At 34.0% G+C, this 19,468-nt stretch overlaps 1 protein-coding gene and 1 non-coding gene across 4 annotated transcripts in view; one reads left to right on the top strand and one right to left on the bottom strand.

Moving 5' to 3' along the window:
- Nucleotides 1-17,495, top strand: part of LOC127833435 (uncharacterized) — a 25,075-nt gene extending 7,580 nt beyond the window's left edge. For 2 of the 3 annotated variants that reach the window (XM_052358698.1, XM_052358699.1), the window contains 3 exons: nt 1,528-3,336; nt 8,655-10,424; nt 14,113-17,495. In XM_052358698.1, coding sequence (XP_052214658.1) covers nt 2,337-3,336; nt 8,655-10,424; nt 14,113-15,419 — 4,077 coding nt within the window. In that variant the 5' untranslated portion in view covers nt 1,528-2,336 and the 3' untranslated portion in view covers nt 15,420-17,495. The remainder of the gene's footprint in view (nt 1-1,527; nt 3,337-8,654; nt 10,425-14,112) is intronic. The other variant, XM_052358700.1, reaches the window with a different exon arrangement.
- Trnal-uaa (transfer RNA leucine (anticodon UAA)) lies at nt 5,498-5,579 on the bottom strand. Its single transcript has one exon. It is a non-coding gene; the product is annotated as a tRNA-Leu (tRNA).
- Nucleotides 17,496-19,468: the final 1,973 nt, after the last annotated feature.

Genomic DNA, 19,468 nt, shown 5'->3' on the forward strand with positions numbered 1-19,468 from the left:
TATATTTAAATGTCGAAAGATGACGCGTGCAGATGCAACAAATTCATCGGCGTGCTGGTTTCGGAATGATAATCAAACAATTGCGTTGTGCAGAACAGTTGAACATGCTTTGCGATCCCTAGTTTACAAGAGTCATCGTTAAAAATGATCGAGTATTTACCTTAAGGAATAAACACCGATCGGAAGACTGAAATACATCAATTAAGAATTATAAAGTGTTACTAAGAGACCAGCTGTTTGAATCTTGTCATGATTTGACGTCTGCAGTGTTCTCATTAAACAAAAGTTAGGCATATATTTTGTTGGTGACGAATTAAAAAACGTCGTGAATGTAATGTCATCGCAAATGAGGCGCGAATTATACGAAAAGTAACTGTGACGTCGTAAATGATCACTTGCGGAATATTTGTGAAGATTTTGACTGATATTTTGTAAACGCGTATAGATGATGTGTTTTAAACGTATTTATTCATTAATAATTCATCACTTCTTTCTGATCGTGTCACTGAGTGGGAGGTGCGTATATATTTTAGCAAACATATAGTGCTTGTGCAATAGCAATCAATCATAGCGGACGGTACTTCTGCACGTGTTTCGAACATCGAGCGTAATACCTACTATCACTTGTCAGTATGTTCGTTTTGTGCTACTCCGCATGCGGTAATATAATGTGAGATTTGTGTAAGCAACCTTATTGTTGCATGTTAATCAGTAATAAAACGCTTTATATTTCACGTTACTCCTGGTCTTTTCTTCTGCCTGGTCATCTAAATGCTATGAACAACTCATCGTTTCCTGTAAGATTATTTGCGGACATTTAACATTATGGTTTGAAAAACAAACAACAGGAGTCATAATGACTTGAATGTCATTTTTCGGCATTATTGCAGACAAATGATGACCTATTAATAGGTTTCACTGGTAGTACTCTTGGTAATGTTTTATGATACGAGATTATAAACTTTTACTTGTAATGTCTAATATTAAAGTAAATGTGACATTATTTTATATAACCTCTTTATCAAAGTAAGTAAAATGTTTTTATAAACACAATCCAAAAGGCTGGCAAAATATGTCACATGCGTGTATGGTATAAGAAGAGAAACTTTATATAGTCGCCTTAATTTATTGGATGTTTATATAAAGTTATTGTCAAGGGGCCAAGTTAAGAAGAAATGGATGCTGACACTCTAACTACCCCGAACACAACGAAAGTAAAACTTTTAGAGAAAAATGTCACAAAACTGATTACTTGCTACTGGCATATATGATTTAAGAGAAATAACTTCCAACTCTTGAGAAAATCATTTTATATGATTGAATACAATAAATCATAATATAGCGTTATGTTATATATTAATAATGTCCTTCCACTTATTATTATTGGCATAATACGCGTTAAGCAATAAAAACAATTAAATTAAAATCAGATTACAAGCTCGCGTTACCATTTAAATCTCACATCATATTGAACTAAAAAATATGTACATTTGCAATGTCTAAAATTACATCACCTGTCAATTACAGAGGCTGGTGTGCTTGACATAGAATCGGTCATTATCGACTGCAGTAACACTATAATATCAAACACAGAGGCAGGTGTGCATTAACTGTCAGCTCAGACACTTAGAGTGACACTAGAAATAGAATCGGCCGCAATTAAAGGATGTGACACTTTAATATCAAACACAGTGGCAGGTGTGCAGGGGCTAGCAGTACAGACAGTAAAAGGGAAACAAGAAATAGAATCGGCAATAATAGAATGCAGTGACACTATAATATCCAACACAGAGGCAGGCGTGCATGAACTGTCAGCTCAGACAGTAAGAGGGAAACAGCACATAGAATCGGTCACAAACGGACGGCCGTGACCCTGTAATATCCAACACAAAGGCAGGTGTGCATGAACTGTCAGCTCAGACACTTATACGAAAACAAGACATAGAATCGGCCACACTCGAATGCAGTGACACTATAGTATCCAAGACAGAGGCAGATTTGCATGAACTGTCAGCACAGCTACTTAAAGAGACACAAAACATAGAATCGGCCACAATGGAAGGAAGTGACACTATAATATCCAACACAGTGGCAGGTGTGCATGAACTGTCAGCACAGCTACTAAGAGAGACACAAGACATATAACTGGCCACAATGGAAGGAAGTGACACTTTAATATCCAACTCAGAGGCAGGTGTGCATGAACTGTCAGCTCAGACAGTTAGAGGGAAACAAGATATATAATCGGCCACAATAAAGGATGTGACACTATAATATCCAACACAGAGGCAGGTTTGCATAAACTGTCAGCACAGCTACTTAGAGGGAAACAAGACATGGAATCGGCCAAAATGGAAGGAAGTGACACTATAATATCCAACACAGTGGCAAGTGTGCATGAACTGTCAGCTATTACAGTTATGGGGAAACAGGACACAGAATCGGTTATAATGGACGGCAGTGACACTATAATATCCAACACGGAGGAAGGTGTGCATGAGCTGTCAGCGCAGACACTTAGAGGGACACACGAAATAGAATCGTCCATAATTAAAGGATGTGACACTATAATACCAAACACAGAGGCAGGTGTGCAGGAGCTTACAGTACAGACAGTAAGAGGGAAACAAGACATAGAATCGGCCATTATAGAATGCAGTGACACTATAATATCCAACACAGAGGAAGGTGTGCAGGAGCTGACAGTACAGACAGTAAGAGGGAAACAAGAAATTGAATCGGTGTCAATGGAAGGAAGTGACACTATAATATCCAATACAGAGGCAGGTGTGCATGAACTGTCAGCACAGACAGTAAGAGGGACACAGGACATAGAATCGGTCATAATGGACGGCAGTGACACTAAATTAACTAACACAGAGGCAGGTGTTCATGAACGTTCATCACATACAGTTAGAGGGAAACAGGTCATAGAATCGGTTATAATGGACGGCAGTGACACTATAATATCTAACACAGAGACAGGTGTGCATGAACTGTCAGCACCGACAGTTAGAGGGAAAAAGGACATAGAATCGGTTATAATTGATAGCAGTGACGCTATACTATCCAACACAGAGGCAGGTGTTCATGAACTGTTAGCACATACAGTTAGAGGAAAACAGGACATAGAATCGGTTATAATGGACGGCAGTGACACTATAATATCCAACACAGAGGCAGGTGTGCATGAACTGAAAGCACAGATTGCGAGAGGGAAAGATGACATACAATCGGATGTAAAGGCCGCAAAAGAGGACATTGTGGCTCACGCAAAAAGGGAAGTCAGAGATTTTAAGGCAAATGCTGACGAAGTAAACTATTTGCAACGCAAAGGTAAGAATGCGTATATAAACGTTACTGTTAACAGTAGGAACACATGCTTGGAACATCTAGAAACAAATTGAACATAGTGTTGTTTTACTGCAATTTTAAAGAATATGTATTAAATTAAAATCCGCATCAATTGTTTCCACTTTTCTTCCCCGTAAACGTATTAATAATTGTCTTAAAGCAACAGTTATAACGTTAGGACTTGTTTTACCTTAATGATGACTAATATATAATTTTCCGGTTTAATTCAAAGTATTAAAATATTAATTTCCTTGATCTCCACCAAAATCACGCATATTTGAATGTATGACATTGTAACAGCTAAATAGCTTATGGTAGTTGTCCTTTATTATTCTAACGCCTTCTCAGAAACTCGATGCAATAAACAACGTACTTGGACAACGATTTAAAAATGACAAGCAATTAAAGGTAATTTTAAAAGTCGAACGAAATCCTGGCGTTGAGGCCAATCCCTAAACGTTTTGATGTTTTTGGAACGATAACAGTCAAGTTAACAAAACACTGCGTTGTACAGAACAGTTGTACCATGTTTGGAAATCGCTGCTTTACAAGAGTCATATGTGAACAAAATTATCAAAGAAATACCGAAATGAACAAAGCACTGTTGCAAATACCGATTTTTGTCAATTAAGAATACAAAAGCGTTATTATATTTAGTAGTTTATATTGTGGGATGAATTTACGCCTTCAATGCTCTAATTTAAAAAGGTTGAACATATACTTGTTGACTTTTGTATTTATAAAGTCATGAGTGATAATAAATTACAAGTCAGGCGCGGATAAAACAACGAGAAGGGCGCTTACAGGTAACTGCGAAGTCGTGTATGATCACGGACGTAAGATTTGAAAGCTATTGGAATGATATTTTGTAGATGCGCATAGGTGATGTGTATTGAACACATACTGAAATATTGAATACGTATTATTTCATCATTTCTGTCTGAACTTGTCATAGAATAATGGCAGTTGTCGCGTATATATTTCTTCAAACCATCATTTTCTTGTACAATAGCAATTAATCATAGCGGACGGTACTACTGCTACTGTCAGTTTCGAACATCCAGCTTAATACCTATCCAGTTCTCAGTGTGTTCGGTGTGTGCTATTACGGATGTGTTTTAAAGTGATGTTCGTGTAAGAAACGTTTTTATTGCATGCGCATCAGATATGGAAAAATACCACCCACAAACTCAATTTTTCACGTTATCCCTGGTCGTTTTTACACTTAGACTAAATGTCACTGTGAAATTAATTTCGGACATGGATCATAATGATTTGCAAAAAGACCTATGTATTGGTGCTATGCCAATCTTCGGCATGATTTCAAAGGGTACCGGATTTCAAACGGAATGATGACATATTGTCAGGTAACACTGGTCTGATTATTGAAATTGTTTATGATACGAGATTGTGCACATTGACATATAATGCTTTAAGGTAGCGCACCTCTAATGGGCACATATCCAAATATAATTTAATTAATTATTTTCCTAATCAGCATCATTTCACTGAACTACATGCAAATTTGTAGGTAGGCTTTCCATGCTTTTTAAAAAAATATACCGATTTTTTCAAAACCACCCTCACGCTCGGCTTTTGTCCAGTTTATTTTCACCCCTGGGGTATATAAAAGTTCCATAATTCATTCAAATTTCCAAATATGGGCATGCAGTTGGTATGTAAAGATGCAGTAAAGGTTTTTAAAGTTTAAACAAGATGAAATAAGTATTATTTTACAGACATTTATTTTTTACAAATTTTATTCTATGGAATAGCGCCATGAAATGTAAGTGATTTCAGCCAAGTAAAAATTGGGTCGGTTAAAAACAAAGTGTCATAAAATTCAAAATAGTATCATTTAAGTTATATTTTAAACTTAGTTTTTATAGAAACACTATTTTCAGCAGAAATACCAAAAAAATAGACAGATTTACCGTTTACTTTTTGAAATAAAAATAAAAATGCAACATGCATCATTCGTATTTTCAGCAGAAAATTAATCAATTTAGCCATAACGTTATTTAATTTTAAAATTGAAGGATGTGCATACAATTTTCAACATATTTAACAATAAACATAGGTTATGTGCTATATTAAATCAAATTACGTTAGAAAAGAAATAAAACGCGTCGCAAAAAGTATGCGATGTCGGCAGGAATCGAACCTGCGCGGGAAGATCCCAAAAGATTTTAAGTCCATCGCCTTAACCACTCGGCCACGACAACTTTACATCAGTGCAACCTTAAATTAGATATCCATAAGTAAACAGGTAAAAAGGCTCGCTCGATCTTTGAAGAAATCGCGAAATCGTATTTTTCAGATGATAATTGAATCAAAGTCAATATATATAGTGAAAATAATGTATTCTAAATGAATAAGTTAAACATATATCAAAATTCGAAGTTTGAAAAAAATAAAATGCATCTCTCGGAAATAAGCGATCATTGAAGATCGGCAATGATCGTAAAATAAATCGCGGGAAATCATTAGAGGTGCGCTACCTTAAATGTAAATGTAAAATTGTGGCATGTAATCTATTCACCGAAGTAAGTAGGCGTTTATAAAAACATTCTAAAAGGCTTAAACGTATACCGCATGCGTGTATGGTCCAAGAAGGAGAAGTTTATATCGTCGCCTTAATTTGTTGGATATTTATATACAGATATCGTGAAATCATCAAGGTAGACTGATTTTGGGGAGTGCTGGCCTTTGATAAGAAAAAAAGCAATTGTCAAAGTATTACTTGGGTTCCACCAGCCTATCATACATCAATATCTATTGTTAACGGAAACGTTATATGAAGTTTCGGTAAGAAGTGGGCATGTAATATTCGGTCTGATAGTCGTTGAAACGACATTATATATCATGGTAACTCTTTAAAAAAAAATACCCATAATGACATATCTATGCACTCGTAATTGCAAACGTTGCACAAATCTGTTCAAATAATAGTATTCATGTTTACTTTGAACACCACTGAAGAAATATATAATCTTTTGTTATATATTATTTTTTGGTAATCTTATAAGATGTACAATTGTTAAATATAACTTGCACACATATATACGTTATTTTCTTAAAAGTATACGAGACGTTTAAGCGAAACTTGATTGGTCCAGTCAATGAGTAAGTCATGCTGTACACTGCGACCTTTTATTTCACGAATTCGTGCGACTGGAGTAATACATTAGTACATGCGATTTTGAAATAAATTGTTGAAACTAATTGTCCATAAGAACTCTGTACAGTTTGCTCCAAAAAGGGTTTTATTATAATTTTGATATTTTTTTATTATTTTGAAAATTCCTAGTTTTTCTAACATAACTATGTGTTATGTCCGCGACGTTGACTCTTGCTACGGTTTCCGAGAATCGACCAAAAAGAAATGTGCATCCTCTCTAAATTGTGTCGTAGATTTATTGCTATGCTTCTCTAAAATGATTTTCTTTCCGTCTGTCCGATTTTTGATCGAACTATATGTTTCCCTAATGCATTTAATACAAACAGTCTTGAATACATGTGTTAGCCTATCTTTCCGTCGGTTCGGCACTACGTTTTTGCCCGAAATCACGATAGCTAATAACCACGTTGAACGTTGCTGTATTTCTATAGTGTGTGCGTGCCAAACGTCTTATCAGTCAGATAGTTTTGTGATAGTTATTGTCATTGTTTTTTAACAGGATTACAATAATTAGAAAGTCGCATTATTTAACACTTAATATATAGTTTTTTAAATAAAGTTACAAGTGCGTATTGTCAGATCCATCCGGTGTGGCGGTGTTTTATGGAAATAAATGCTCTATAGCAAGTTCACATGGGTATGTCTTAGTTAGAGGTTGAATGACAGTGGTGTTATATCCAGGAGTTTTTCCTCATCGAAGCTTCCATTGTTGAACAAATAATATAGTATTCGAAATTATATGGTGCGCGGTAACGAAAAAAATTGTTATTCTCATAATCATAACAATTGCATTATTTGATAATTTTCCCAAGAAAGAAAACAAAATGCAGGGAATATAAACCGTTGTTACTTATTCCAATTGACCGTACTTGACATATTGAGGAAATTATTAGGTTTATTTGAATATTTTTAAGTATGGCGAGTTCATACTTACTTGAATGACTGTCCCCTTTTGACCGGTTTGAGCATCTTATCTAGGCTCGGGGATGCTGGAACTGTTTTATGGAATGCTTACGACCAGTCATATTTCATTATGAAAATGACAATGCTGGTAATAACTGAGCGGTGCATCGGTTACGCTACTACTAAAATCTGATCTGTATTAACAATATTACATTTAATATCAACTAAAGGCATCTATTAGGATCAGTATTTTTTATATATATACCACCAAACAATTACATAGTTCGTCGAAAATCGCTTAACACGAACGTACATTTAAGCGTTTCAATTAATTGCGTAATATCAGAATGTGTACATATTTTCAATATTGAAACACAAACAACTTGTATTTAAAATACTAAATTGCCAATGAAACATAGCAATTAACAAAATATCCTTACGTCATAGATATAAAAGGCAATTGATTGTCAGATACAACATCTTAAGCGCCAGCATAATGTGATGGAACTCAACAATTCATATTGTACACATGTGTTAATCAATTAAATTTTAAAGCTGGTTAAATAATAGGAGGAATGATAACAGTCATCGAGTGAATGTACTTAGTAGTGTCAATACCAAACGCAAAAAGGTGTATTAAACTCTGGTAAATGCTTAATTCAGACACTGTCAACACGCAAGATATTGCACTATTCTTTTGAGAATTGAATTATTTGTATTGTGTTGGTTGGAGATGATTATTTTGTAATGTTATTTAATACCATCATGGTCATAAAATCAAACCTTTGCAAATTGCATTACAAAGCAATTGTATATACAATTAAACATATCACATATAATGACATGGCGAAAACATACACGTATACTGCGTGGATTATATGTTGCAAAGTTATATATTTACTGACCATGATACGTTATTGCTGTGTTGTTGTTTTTGAACGGATATTATTGTATGAACTACTTGAGCTGTATTACTTACACACAGCATTATTTAAGTATTATATACGTGAATATTAAGCATTGATGTCAACGGTTATGTTATTGTAACATTAAAGTAACAGTAGTCATGTGTTTTTCATGATGAGTCATACATTCAGACTCAACTTTTTTAATTGATATATAAATATTTCAACGAGGATTTACATACCGAGTGCTGCTAGTCGGTGTATTATAAGAAGTGAAATAATTTGAAATCGATGCGCATTTTTGTTTTCAGAAATGCTATTTGGTATGATGATTAAATATTACGACAACACACTGAGTACCATGACAACATCGCCATTGAATGACGGTGTCCACGCTAGGGTAGATGATATTTACATGCCACCCAAATTGCAGCTGATGGAAAAGGTCAAGGGGACCTTCAAGAAAACTGATACAACAATTACGACATACAGCAAAGTGTTTTTAAAGGATGGTAAATACAACAGAAACATGTTCATTCAAGGTGAGACAGGGTCTGGCAAATCCACGTTTCTTGCCATATTAGTTAGAGACTGGTGTAGTATAAGTAGTAAAACATCAGGAAAACAGTTTTCTCAGACGGACGAAACTTACACTGCCGATGCTTATGCACGATTGAGACCCTCTGATTTCTTTAAAGATCTAAAGACCCTGAAAGTGTACACGTTCGTCTTCCATGTTACTTTAAGGGATTCAGTCAATGAGTTAAACATTTTAGAGATGATTAAAAAACAAATACTAGACGAAATTTACGGCGATAAGGATAAACGCGAAAATGCATACCGACTACTGAATGAGATCATGGAACGTGAACGCTGCTTGGTATTACTGGATGGCCTAGATGAGTGGACATGTAACAAAGGTCGCAGCCTACCGGTATTGGCTGTATCTCACAGTCACTGTGATGTGTTGATTACAACTCGACCTTGGAAATTGACAGAAACGATGATACCTGACGCGAAGATTGACATGCTGCTTCAACTGGAAGGAGTTAACGAGCCTTTTGAGGTGAGCAGAAGACTGCTTAGCTGTATGGATGATTGTAAAGATAGCATGATGTTAGACAAAAAACACTCAGAATTTTTATCATACATATTGAAAAATCACTTGGTAAAGTTTCTGATTTCACCAATGCTATTGCAATTGATAGTGCACTCATGGGTTGAAGGGACTGAAACGAACGGCTCCATGTGTGAAATATACAGTCTCTTCCTGGAAAGTCTTCTTAAGAAGGCAAACAAGACGAAAGGAAAATTTAAACAGCAACCCTTCCAATGCTTCAAAGACACTGAACACATACGGCCCAATATTGAAAACGTAGATCGTCTTGCTAAAGCGGCATTCCATTTGTTGTTTTCAAATAAAAGAGAAAGTTCACTAGTGTTTAGCGATACAGATTTGGAGGAATTTGGATTAGATGAAGAAGAACGAAAATTTGCATTCAAAGCCGGTATTTTATCGGCAACACGAAAGGCGTCTGCATTGAGATCATCTTCTTCATTTTCCTTTATTCATAAGAGCGTACAGGAATTCCTCGCTGCTTATTATATCGCATGCAATACCCATTTAATTGATGACATCATTTCCGGCTATCTCAACCTTTACAAGGATGCATATAGGGATATTTCACAGGTGTTTATATTCCTTTGTGGACTGGAAATATCGGCTGCGGATAAGCTATCTAGCATGATGAATGAACAAGATATTGTTATTGATGATTCGTATGTGTTTTCAGGCATTATACTGTCAGGATACAGAGAATCTGTTGCGAATAAACATTATGATAGTAACCTCAAACTCAGTCACTTTCATTTCTTAAAACCGGTAACCGAAATAAGAAACATCCACTGCATCTGGAAAAACAACATGTTCAATATTCTGACCTTGGATCTAGATATATGCGAGAGATGGCGTAAGAGTCCCCGTGAGAGAAGCGAGTCTGCATCCCATTATGATTTTGACCTGTCATCGTGTAGCAAGCTGAAACATTTAAAACTATGGGGGAAAGGCATATGGCTTAAAGGTAAGTAAACAATAACATATTTTATAACATCCGCATTTGTTGTGTACAGTCCACAAAGAAAGTATTGTTTACAGTCTGATTAAAGGTTTTATGATTAAACTGTGTCAGCTTATTAAATACTATTTCATAATGTAAAGAGACGAATAATATATAATATATATCAATACCATGATTTTTTGTTATTCAATACAGCATTTAATCGCAAAACTGCGGATTGAAACATGTAAGTGAACGTGAAATTATAAATTATGTTTGCGCTGTTTGAGGAAAAAAAAACGATTCCTTGCACGTATAAAATTAATATTTCCTTCAAAAGGGAGTGCGCCTCCTCGATACATGTTTGCAACAGAGTTACACGCACTTACTATTATAATGTTTCCTATAAGATATATAGACATACGATGGGTACAGTATCATAGTTTGCAAATGAGCATACATTCTGGTAAAAATGCAATAAAACAATCAAATCATTTAACCTTTATTAACGGTTTTGATAATTATGTTTTGGTTGTTAATGGTGTGTATGCTTCTGAAAGGAAATCAGTATAGTTAGTTTTTGCCAACCAGGAAGCGATTACAAACACATGTATTCGCAAAATATAAGCTTAGCATGCTTGTTGTGTTGTAAAATGCTTGGGATATACACTACATATATTATAAAAACGATATTAGTTTTTATGCAGAACTTGTTTTAACCTTAAAGGGATCTTTTCACGGTTTGGTAAACTGACAAAATTGAAAAAAGTTGTTTCAGATTCGCAAATTTTCGGTTTAGTTATGATATTTGTGAGGAAACAGTATTACTGAACATTTGCCATGGTCTAATATAGCCATTATATGCATCTTTTGACGATTTAAAAACCTAAAAATTATAAAGCGTTGCAACACAAAACGATTGAATAATTTGGAGAGTTATGTTGTTGTCGTTTAAATTTGTGAAACCACGAAGATTGCTTATATAACGTATATAAAATACGCATCTTATGTATGCTTGGCAGGATAGCTCATTTGGCCAATGCGTTTTTACTTCAGGTTGCCGGGGGTCTCTGGTTCGAGCCCTGCTTTTGGTTACTTTTTTTTTCCTTTTTTAAATTTTATTTTTGATTTTTTACTGGAGCTTTTAAAATTTAATGTTTACATTTATCAATATAAAGCATTTAATGACAAACTTCAAAACATGCCAAAATCTGTGAAAAGGCCCCTTTAAATAGTTTGACACTTCCCTTTAAAAATCAATTCTGACAGGGAATCATGAATACATCTCTGAATATAGACTCTTGCGCCGGAAGTAAAAAAAACAACACTTAACATTAAAGCGTTGTTTATAAGTCTATTAAGAACGACTAAGATTTCTGACGCGTAGGAATTAAACAACAATGGCGTTAATTAAATGTGTTTGATAGTCACAATCAAATGGACAAAGAGTTTAACATACATAACGACAATGAGAAATGCTGTAAAAACATGCGTGCATTGTAAATAAAATATATATATTGTATCAACGGATGCTTTGATTCGTTTCTTCTTTCTGCGTTATGTAAAACAATCGTACCGATGGATATTTTAGTTTAAAAAATAAGATGAGTATTCTGTTTACAAATTAAAGACAAAAAATGCAAAAGTATTGTTTACGAACCGTTAAAATGGGTCATTATTAAAGAAAGTTAAAGTTGTACTTATTAATTCTGTATATGCAAAAAAATCCAACAAATGTCTTCTCAATTTTAACGATTCATGATTCAGTCCCATTTATGTGTATTTATAAGGAATACGGTACCATTGTTTGTTATGATAAGTAGAATATGTCGAAACTCGTAGGCTCAAACTAACTTGGTTCGAATGTCGGGTTGGCTCAAAGTTTCCTCGAAGGACCTTTTTATTAAATGTCGCCGTGTCGTAGTGGATGTAGAGTCCGTCTTACCGGGAGGTCTTTGGTTCGATCCACTCTGCGGGAGCGTTCTTGAGATTTCATACAAAAAACACAAGTACTGGTTCCACCCAGGAAACGGACTCGATACTTTTGCAATAAGCCTTAGGTTTGCGATGCATTTGAGCTAAACATAAATAGGTTTAAACAGAAAAAGAGCCATCGTGAGCCGACTGTAAACATGTACATCTAAATGTTCATAAAAAATATGCATTTGTAAACACGATAGGTGTTATTTAACGGAAGTAGGAACTCACATTATTGTATGCTTTCCGGTGGTTTATAGAGAAATATCATTGAAATAAAAATGATATTTCACTGTTTTAAACATTGACAAATAACAGTGAAAAATATCGATATTTTTCACTGTTTTACTGCGAATTTACGTCATTTTTTTGACGAAATAACGTCACAAATCCAGCGTAATTATCCAGTTAAAGAATTTTACAATGCAAATAAGCGGTGAAAAAAGCATAAAATAAAAAGAAAATTTGTTGGATTCGATCGAATATCGATTTTTATTCACTCGTGATAATAACAAAAAACATATAACAAAATATTGTTTTATATGATCACTCGTGAAATAAAATCGATATTCCATAGAATCCAACAAATATCCTCAATTTATATCACTTTAACAAATATGTACATGTGTTAAGCGGTACTCTATTGTAAGGGAAAGAAACAATTTATCTGTAATGATGTTTTTCTCTGAGTATAATTGTAACACAAATCTGTGTTTAACAATCATTTTTGATAAAATATTTCGTTTCTCGTCGTCTTATAACGAATACAAAACAAGACCCGTAATCCGCATGAACATTGAAGCACATACTACCATGTACAACACTTGTTCTTGATAACAAACATTATATTGATTGTGTTTCTTGTACAACTGATTTTAATGACATTTAGTTCAAGGATACATTATGCAACTTTTGTTAAATAAACATGACAATACTCAATAATCGAACATGACAATGGTTATGTTAATTATAATGATGATGATGAGGATGATGATGATAATGATGATGATGATGATGATGATGATGATGGTGGTGATTTGCTTCTTAATGCATAATTAACAATACATCAATGAAAAAGATTTCGACAAAACTTCGTTTTTTTAACCTATGTCAATATTTCTTACTAGACCAATCACGGTCAAAATAAAGTGTCATTTTTCGGAATCGTGATTTATTAAAAATGATGACATGCACAAATGTTGAGGAACGTCAATATTAATTAAGGAAATTATAATTATTGATAATTATCTATTGAGATATTAGTTGTATTAAATATGTTCCCAATAAGATATTGTATACACCTACTTTCAAAAGTTGACAACCAAAAACTTAAACAAGATTCATTTATGTACATATTTGCAAAACCGTGCATTGAATAACAAAGCATAGTGACGCATTGTGCCTATGTTGACTGTGGTAGAATTAAAACATATAACGGAGATATCCGTTGCGAGGAATTTGGTAAAAATGTGTTTGGGTTGTCTCCAAAAGACTATTCACATTTATTTCATTTAAAATAATAACTAGTTTATTATTATTATTAATTTATCATTTATTATCAACTGATCAAAATCTTGAAGTTTGTTTCATTAAGCACGAATGTTACTGTATTTAGAATATGTTCATTTATAAATGCCTGTATTTATATAAGTATATATACCTATTTATTTTTACACATTTATATATTAAAAAGTATGCTCGTATGAATGTGTCATGGATTTCAGTATTGTTTCAGATTCTGCTTGTTCCTCCATATCGGAACATCCAGTCTGGTTTGTTCTAAATAGTGCAGACCCTCTACCATCACTACCCTGCATAGAACGGATTAAATTGAAGTTCGTTACAATTTCCTCAAGATGTCTACGCAGTCTGCTCAGCTCTCTGCTGACACTCGATCATGAGGTTAGGTGTACGCTGAAGAACTGTAGGATAACATCGAGTGTACAGGGATCTGATACATACACAGACGTTGATATGACGGTGTTAAACAATACATTAGAAATGGAGGTAACTATAGACAGTCCCGGTCTGTGGGAGGCGCTGCATAGTCTCAATATCAAGAGTCTCGGTCTGGAAAGTTTTGACCATAAGTGTGTGAAACATTGGGAGCTGTTGTCCCAGTCACTATCATCGCTCACACAGCTGGGAACGCTATCAATTCATACAAAAATGCGTACATATATCGTCAAACAGTCACCTCAATCATTGAAGTATTTAAATATCTTTTGTGAAACATTGCTTCCATCTCAATTACGCGAACTTATAGACACACTGCGTGCATGTACTCAGACAATTGAGTGTAAGCTTGAATTTGGCATAACATCAAGTGTACAGGAATCAGATACAAAAACAGTCGTAGATATGACGGTGTTAAACAATACATTACAAATGTACGTTAGGAAAGACAGTCCCGGTCTGTGGGAGGCGCTCCATAGTCTCAATATCAAGAGTCTTAGTCTTGGTAGTGCGAGGACATATGTGCGAGTGAAACATGAGGAGCTGTTGTCGCAGTCACTTTCATCGCTCACACAGCTGGGAACGCTATCAATTTATTTGCGTACATATATCGTCATACAGCCACCTCAATCATTGAAGTATTTAAATATCTTCTGTGAAACATTGCTTCCATCTCAATTACGCGAACTTATAGACACACTGCGTGCATGTACTCAGACAATTGAGTGTAAGCTTGAATTTGGCTGTGCGATGTTAACTTTTGCCGATGATAATGATGATGTTGCTGTTGGTGATGATGCTAATTATGATGACGACGACGATGATGATGATGATAAAGAAGAAACAAACGATGATGATGAAGAGGATGAAGATGATGAACGCATACAGCATCAAATCGCACCGGAGTACATTCCCATCGTACAGGAACTGGAGACGATGACGAATGTTGCATTGAAGCGATTCCGAATATTCCGGACAGTTAAAACCAATTATTCTGTAGGTGTTCTATATGATCATTCATTGAGATGGATGAATGTCATCAATAAAATATCATTGCGAATTATAATTAACACAGCCTCAACATGAGGGGTCAACCAACATGCGGTTTTGAACAATTGTTTTAATTCTGTGTGGAGCAGTTTAAGTCAATACACATGATCTCACTTGGATAGCATAATCAATCGCTATAAAGTTATCCTTTGTGTGAATGTAATTGTTCTAATAAATGATTAAATACGCGTCAATTTGTAATGAATGTGATGCATTACAAAAACATGAAATAGATGCATTGTTGCTAGTTTGCGTTTAAGCATGTGCATTATATTTAATTGTTTCCAATATTCCCCAGACCTTCTTTAAAAACAGTTGGCTCCGATCATGAATTGTGCAGACTAACAAACAGTAAACAAATTGTATTAATCAAACCGCGTGTCGTTTTAAAATTCATTATGTAATACTAATGTGTTAATTTGTCCCGTATGCACAGTGCTAATCATTGTAATCTTCTTTACTACCAACAGAATAATGCTCTTAGAAAAGAAGTTGCCAACCTTAATATATCATATATTCTGTTTATTTTAGGCACTACAATATGTCTATTCGTTTATGTTGCACTATTTGATTTTATAATCTCGACTTGAATGCCTATCTGTATGTTTTAGAAGTTACCTTTTGTATATATACACTTACATGTTTTGAAAATAATTGTGCGCACAATTTAAGGTTTGGACTCCTTATTGACTCCTGGATTGACCGTTTTACCCCAGTTGTATTCATTTTTGTTTGTTTGTTGTGCATTTTTTTCGTCTTATCTGGTAAAGCGAGTTTATACGATCTAATACCTTTTAAAATACAGATAACACGCCGAAGAATAAAAGAAATGAATTAAATTTCAGAATAAGGAGTAGCATGTATTGAACGAATGTACAGTTTTATTCATTTTAAAATACTTGTTAAACTACTTCATGTTAACAAGACATATTCATTGTTTGGGAAACCCCATAACTCTGTAAAGATTTGTTCATACGACACATAGACACCAATTGTGCACCAAATGCGAATTATCGTTTTGGTATCGGCGAAATTTTGTTCTTCATAATTGGCAATGAAGTAAACAATATTTGATTCATTGTACCATATTCTCGTATGCATTCTCAGTCTATCTGTTGTTTTGTTTTGTAACACTGTTTGGGAATTGGTACCTTATAATACATAAGGATCAGATCATGTTGTGTATTGTATGCTGATGGAGTTGTTGCATTAACATCAAGTATTAATACAATTCAGTATTCTTCGTACTACTAACATTTTTCTGTGATTCAAATTGTATTATTTTTTGTTCTTTAAAAAGATATTGATTTATTTTATTGATCATGTTGTGTAACTATTGTATGCTGATGGAGTTGTTGCATTAGCATCAAGTATAAATAAAATTCGGTACTCTGTGTACTACTAACATTTTACTGTGATTCAGATTGTATTATTGTTTGTTCTTTAAAAAGATTTTAATTTATTTTATTGATCATGTTGTGAACTATTGTATGCTGATTGAGTTGTTGCATTAACATCAAGTATAAATACAATCTGGTATTCTGTGTACTACTAACATTTTACTATGATTCAAATTGTATTATCTTTTGTTCTCTAAAAAGATATTGATTTATTTTATTGATCATGTTGTGTAACTATTTTATGCTGATGGAGTTGTTGCATTAACATAAAGTATAAATAAAATTCGGTATTCTGTGTACTACTAACATTTTACTGTGATCCAAATTGTATTATTTTTTGTTCTTTACATAGATATTGATTGATTTTATTGATACAACGACAAATTAAAGCAGTTCCATATAAAGCTAAATACACTGTTATAATGTTTGCCTAAAATAGCTATAAAGTTCATCCATAACCAAATTTTGATGTTTCTGTAAGAAAAAACAAGGACTTACTATATTCATGTATTTTGTATTATCATTTTGTTTAACACTAGAAACTGCAAAGTTTATGTATAATACAATTCTGTTCTGTTCTATCATGTAAGAAGTTTTTTATCCTGATGATGTTGCACCTGGTTTACATTTAAATGAATACAAGTTTAAAACAATTACAGATCTTTTGAATGATAATTATGACAATTCCATTGAATAAAATATGGGCAACTGTTGTGTCGTTTATTTTTTAATTAATTTTATTGTGATAATTATTATTGTGTAACGTTGATAACGTTGCAAAATTGTCTTGTGACAGTTGAAGTGATGATGATAACTAATGATGATAAATATCACGATGATGAGGAGAATAATATAATGGGGAACAGTTGATTTGTACCTTTAATCTGTTAATTTCCATCAAAATTGTCGTCTTACTATCCACCTAATTAACCAATACACTCAATTGCATGAGCGTTAACCAAACCGTTGTCAAGAAATTGTGTGAACATGCATTTCAAGCCCAAATAACTTGATATTTGACCAGTTGGCATCACACATGACAATCATAAAACACTCTATAGGCGTCATTCTGTTCTACTATTTAACCCGCATGCCAATTAAGATGATCGTAGTTCTAATCATTCTCTAGATATCATAAGGAATTCAATATCTTGATACACGCTCATAAGACCTATAAATTATTTCCGGTGCCCTCAAAATCCGTATGTTTCCCCTACTATCCGCCCCATATAACTATAATACAAGTTTGAATAATTGTTAATTAACCAATATACAGTGTGCATGATCTTAGGTCAAAGCGTTCTCGAGATATTGCGCTTAAAAATAACAGTGACACACTCTTGCTATCTGGACGTTTCTTGGATCGCTACGGGACAGTATTTATTTATTTCAATCTATGGTGCTTATGCCATTTAAGCATGGGCCATAAAACAAGGTTATAAACGAAATATTTTACCTCTGGTCGTTGTTGTATTTTACATTTTAAGAGTAGACGATTTGTTACAGTTATTGTGTTCATAAAATGTTCACAGGGTACTTTGAAAAGTTAGTTTACAACGAGGTACATTATACGTACCAAAGTTTTAGGTTTCAAAGAAAACAAATTCGAAAGTTCGTTTTATATGTAAGTCTTTAAGAATCAAGAAATCGCATAACCCGTTTGCCATGATATGGCGGACAAATTTAGAATTATTATTCCCTAACAACGTTTGATCTTCTGACTGTAAATGAAAATAAAGACGGCACTCGAATAATTTCTTTTCGTTACTTTAATCATGTCATTGTCTAGAGAAGTAAGGACAAAATCAACACACAATTACAGGTATGCAAAAATCAAAATAACGCATAGTTGTATTAGATAAATGATATGTTTTATAGAAACAGAAGTATCAATCTAAGGACTACTGTATAATGCTACACACCAAATATTAAACATTTGAGCCGTTCGATTTCCGAGGAGATGATTTTGTAAAATTTATTTTTTTAACTCTATAAAAACTATATATTCAGCGGTTTGAAAAGGAGGCGGAAAACTACAACGGGCGAGGCATGGTCAGGGGTGATAACCCCAAAAAAGGGTAAGGGTTAGGGTTAGGGGTCGGGTTAGGGTTACGGTTGGGTTTAGGCTAACCAAAACCCTAACCCGACCCATAACATTAACCCTAACCCTTAACATAACCCTCTAACCCCCCCCCCCTTGCGCAATACCATACCATGCCTCGCCCGTTGTAGTTTTCAGCCTCCCGGTTTGAAACGATTTGAAATACTTTGAAAGAAGACCACAGAATTATCATTCCTGTCCCTTTCTTATGTAGTTTAGGAAGACGCTTAACAATGCGATCCCAATAACTTAATCGGTGCATATCGCAGGCGAGGTAAGAAAAATATCGTTTGATACTTAAATCAATTTTTAAACATAATTCCTATGTTGTTGAAAAATGAAAATAATTTTGAAATGAAAAAAAATATATAAATATACTTTTATTAGAGTTCCAAGTTAAATAATACTAATACCAAAAGTGAAAGTAAAGAATATGTGTAATATAACTTTTTAATATCGTTTAATAAAAAAGCAAATTTCAACGCCAAGCAACTTACACACGGCAATAATAATCCGGTACATCAATACCAATTAATACGTTAAACTTATACAACGGCCTTTGACCCACTTGTTTGTAGGATGTG

This window comes from Dreissena polymorpha, chromosome 6, assembly GCF_020536995.1.
Source record: "Dreissena polymorpha isolate Duluth1 chromosome 6, UMN_Dpol_1.0, whole genome shotgun sequence".
NCBI lineage: Eukaryota > Metazoa > Mollusca > Bivalvia > Myida > Dreissenidae > Dreissena > Dreissena polymorpha.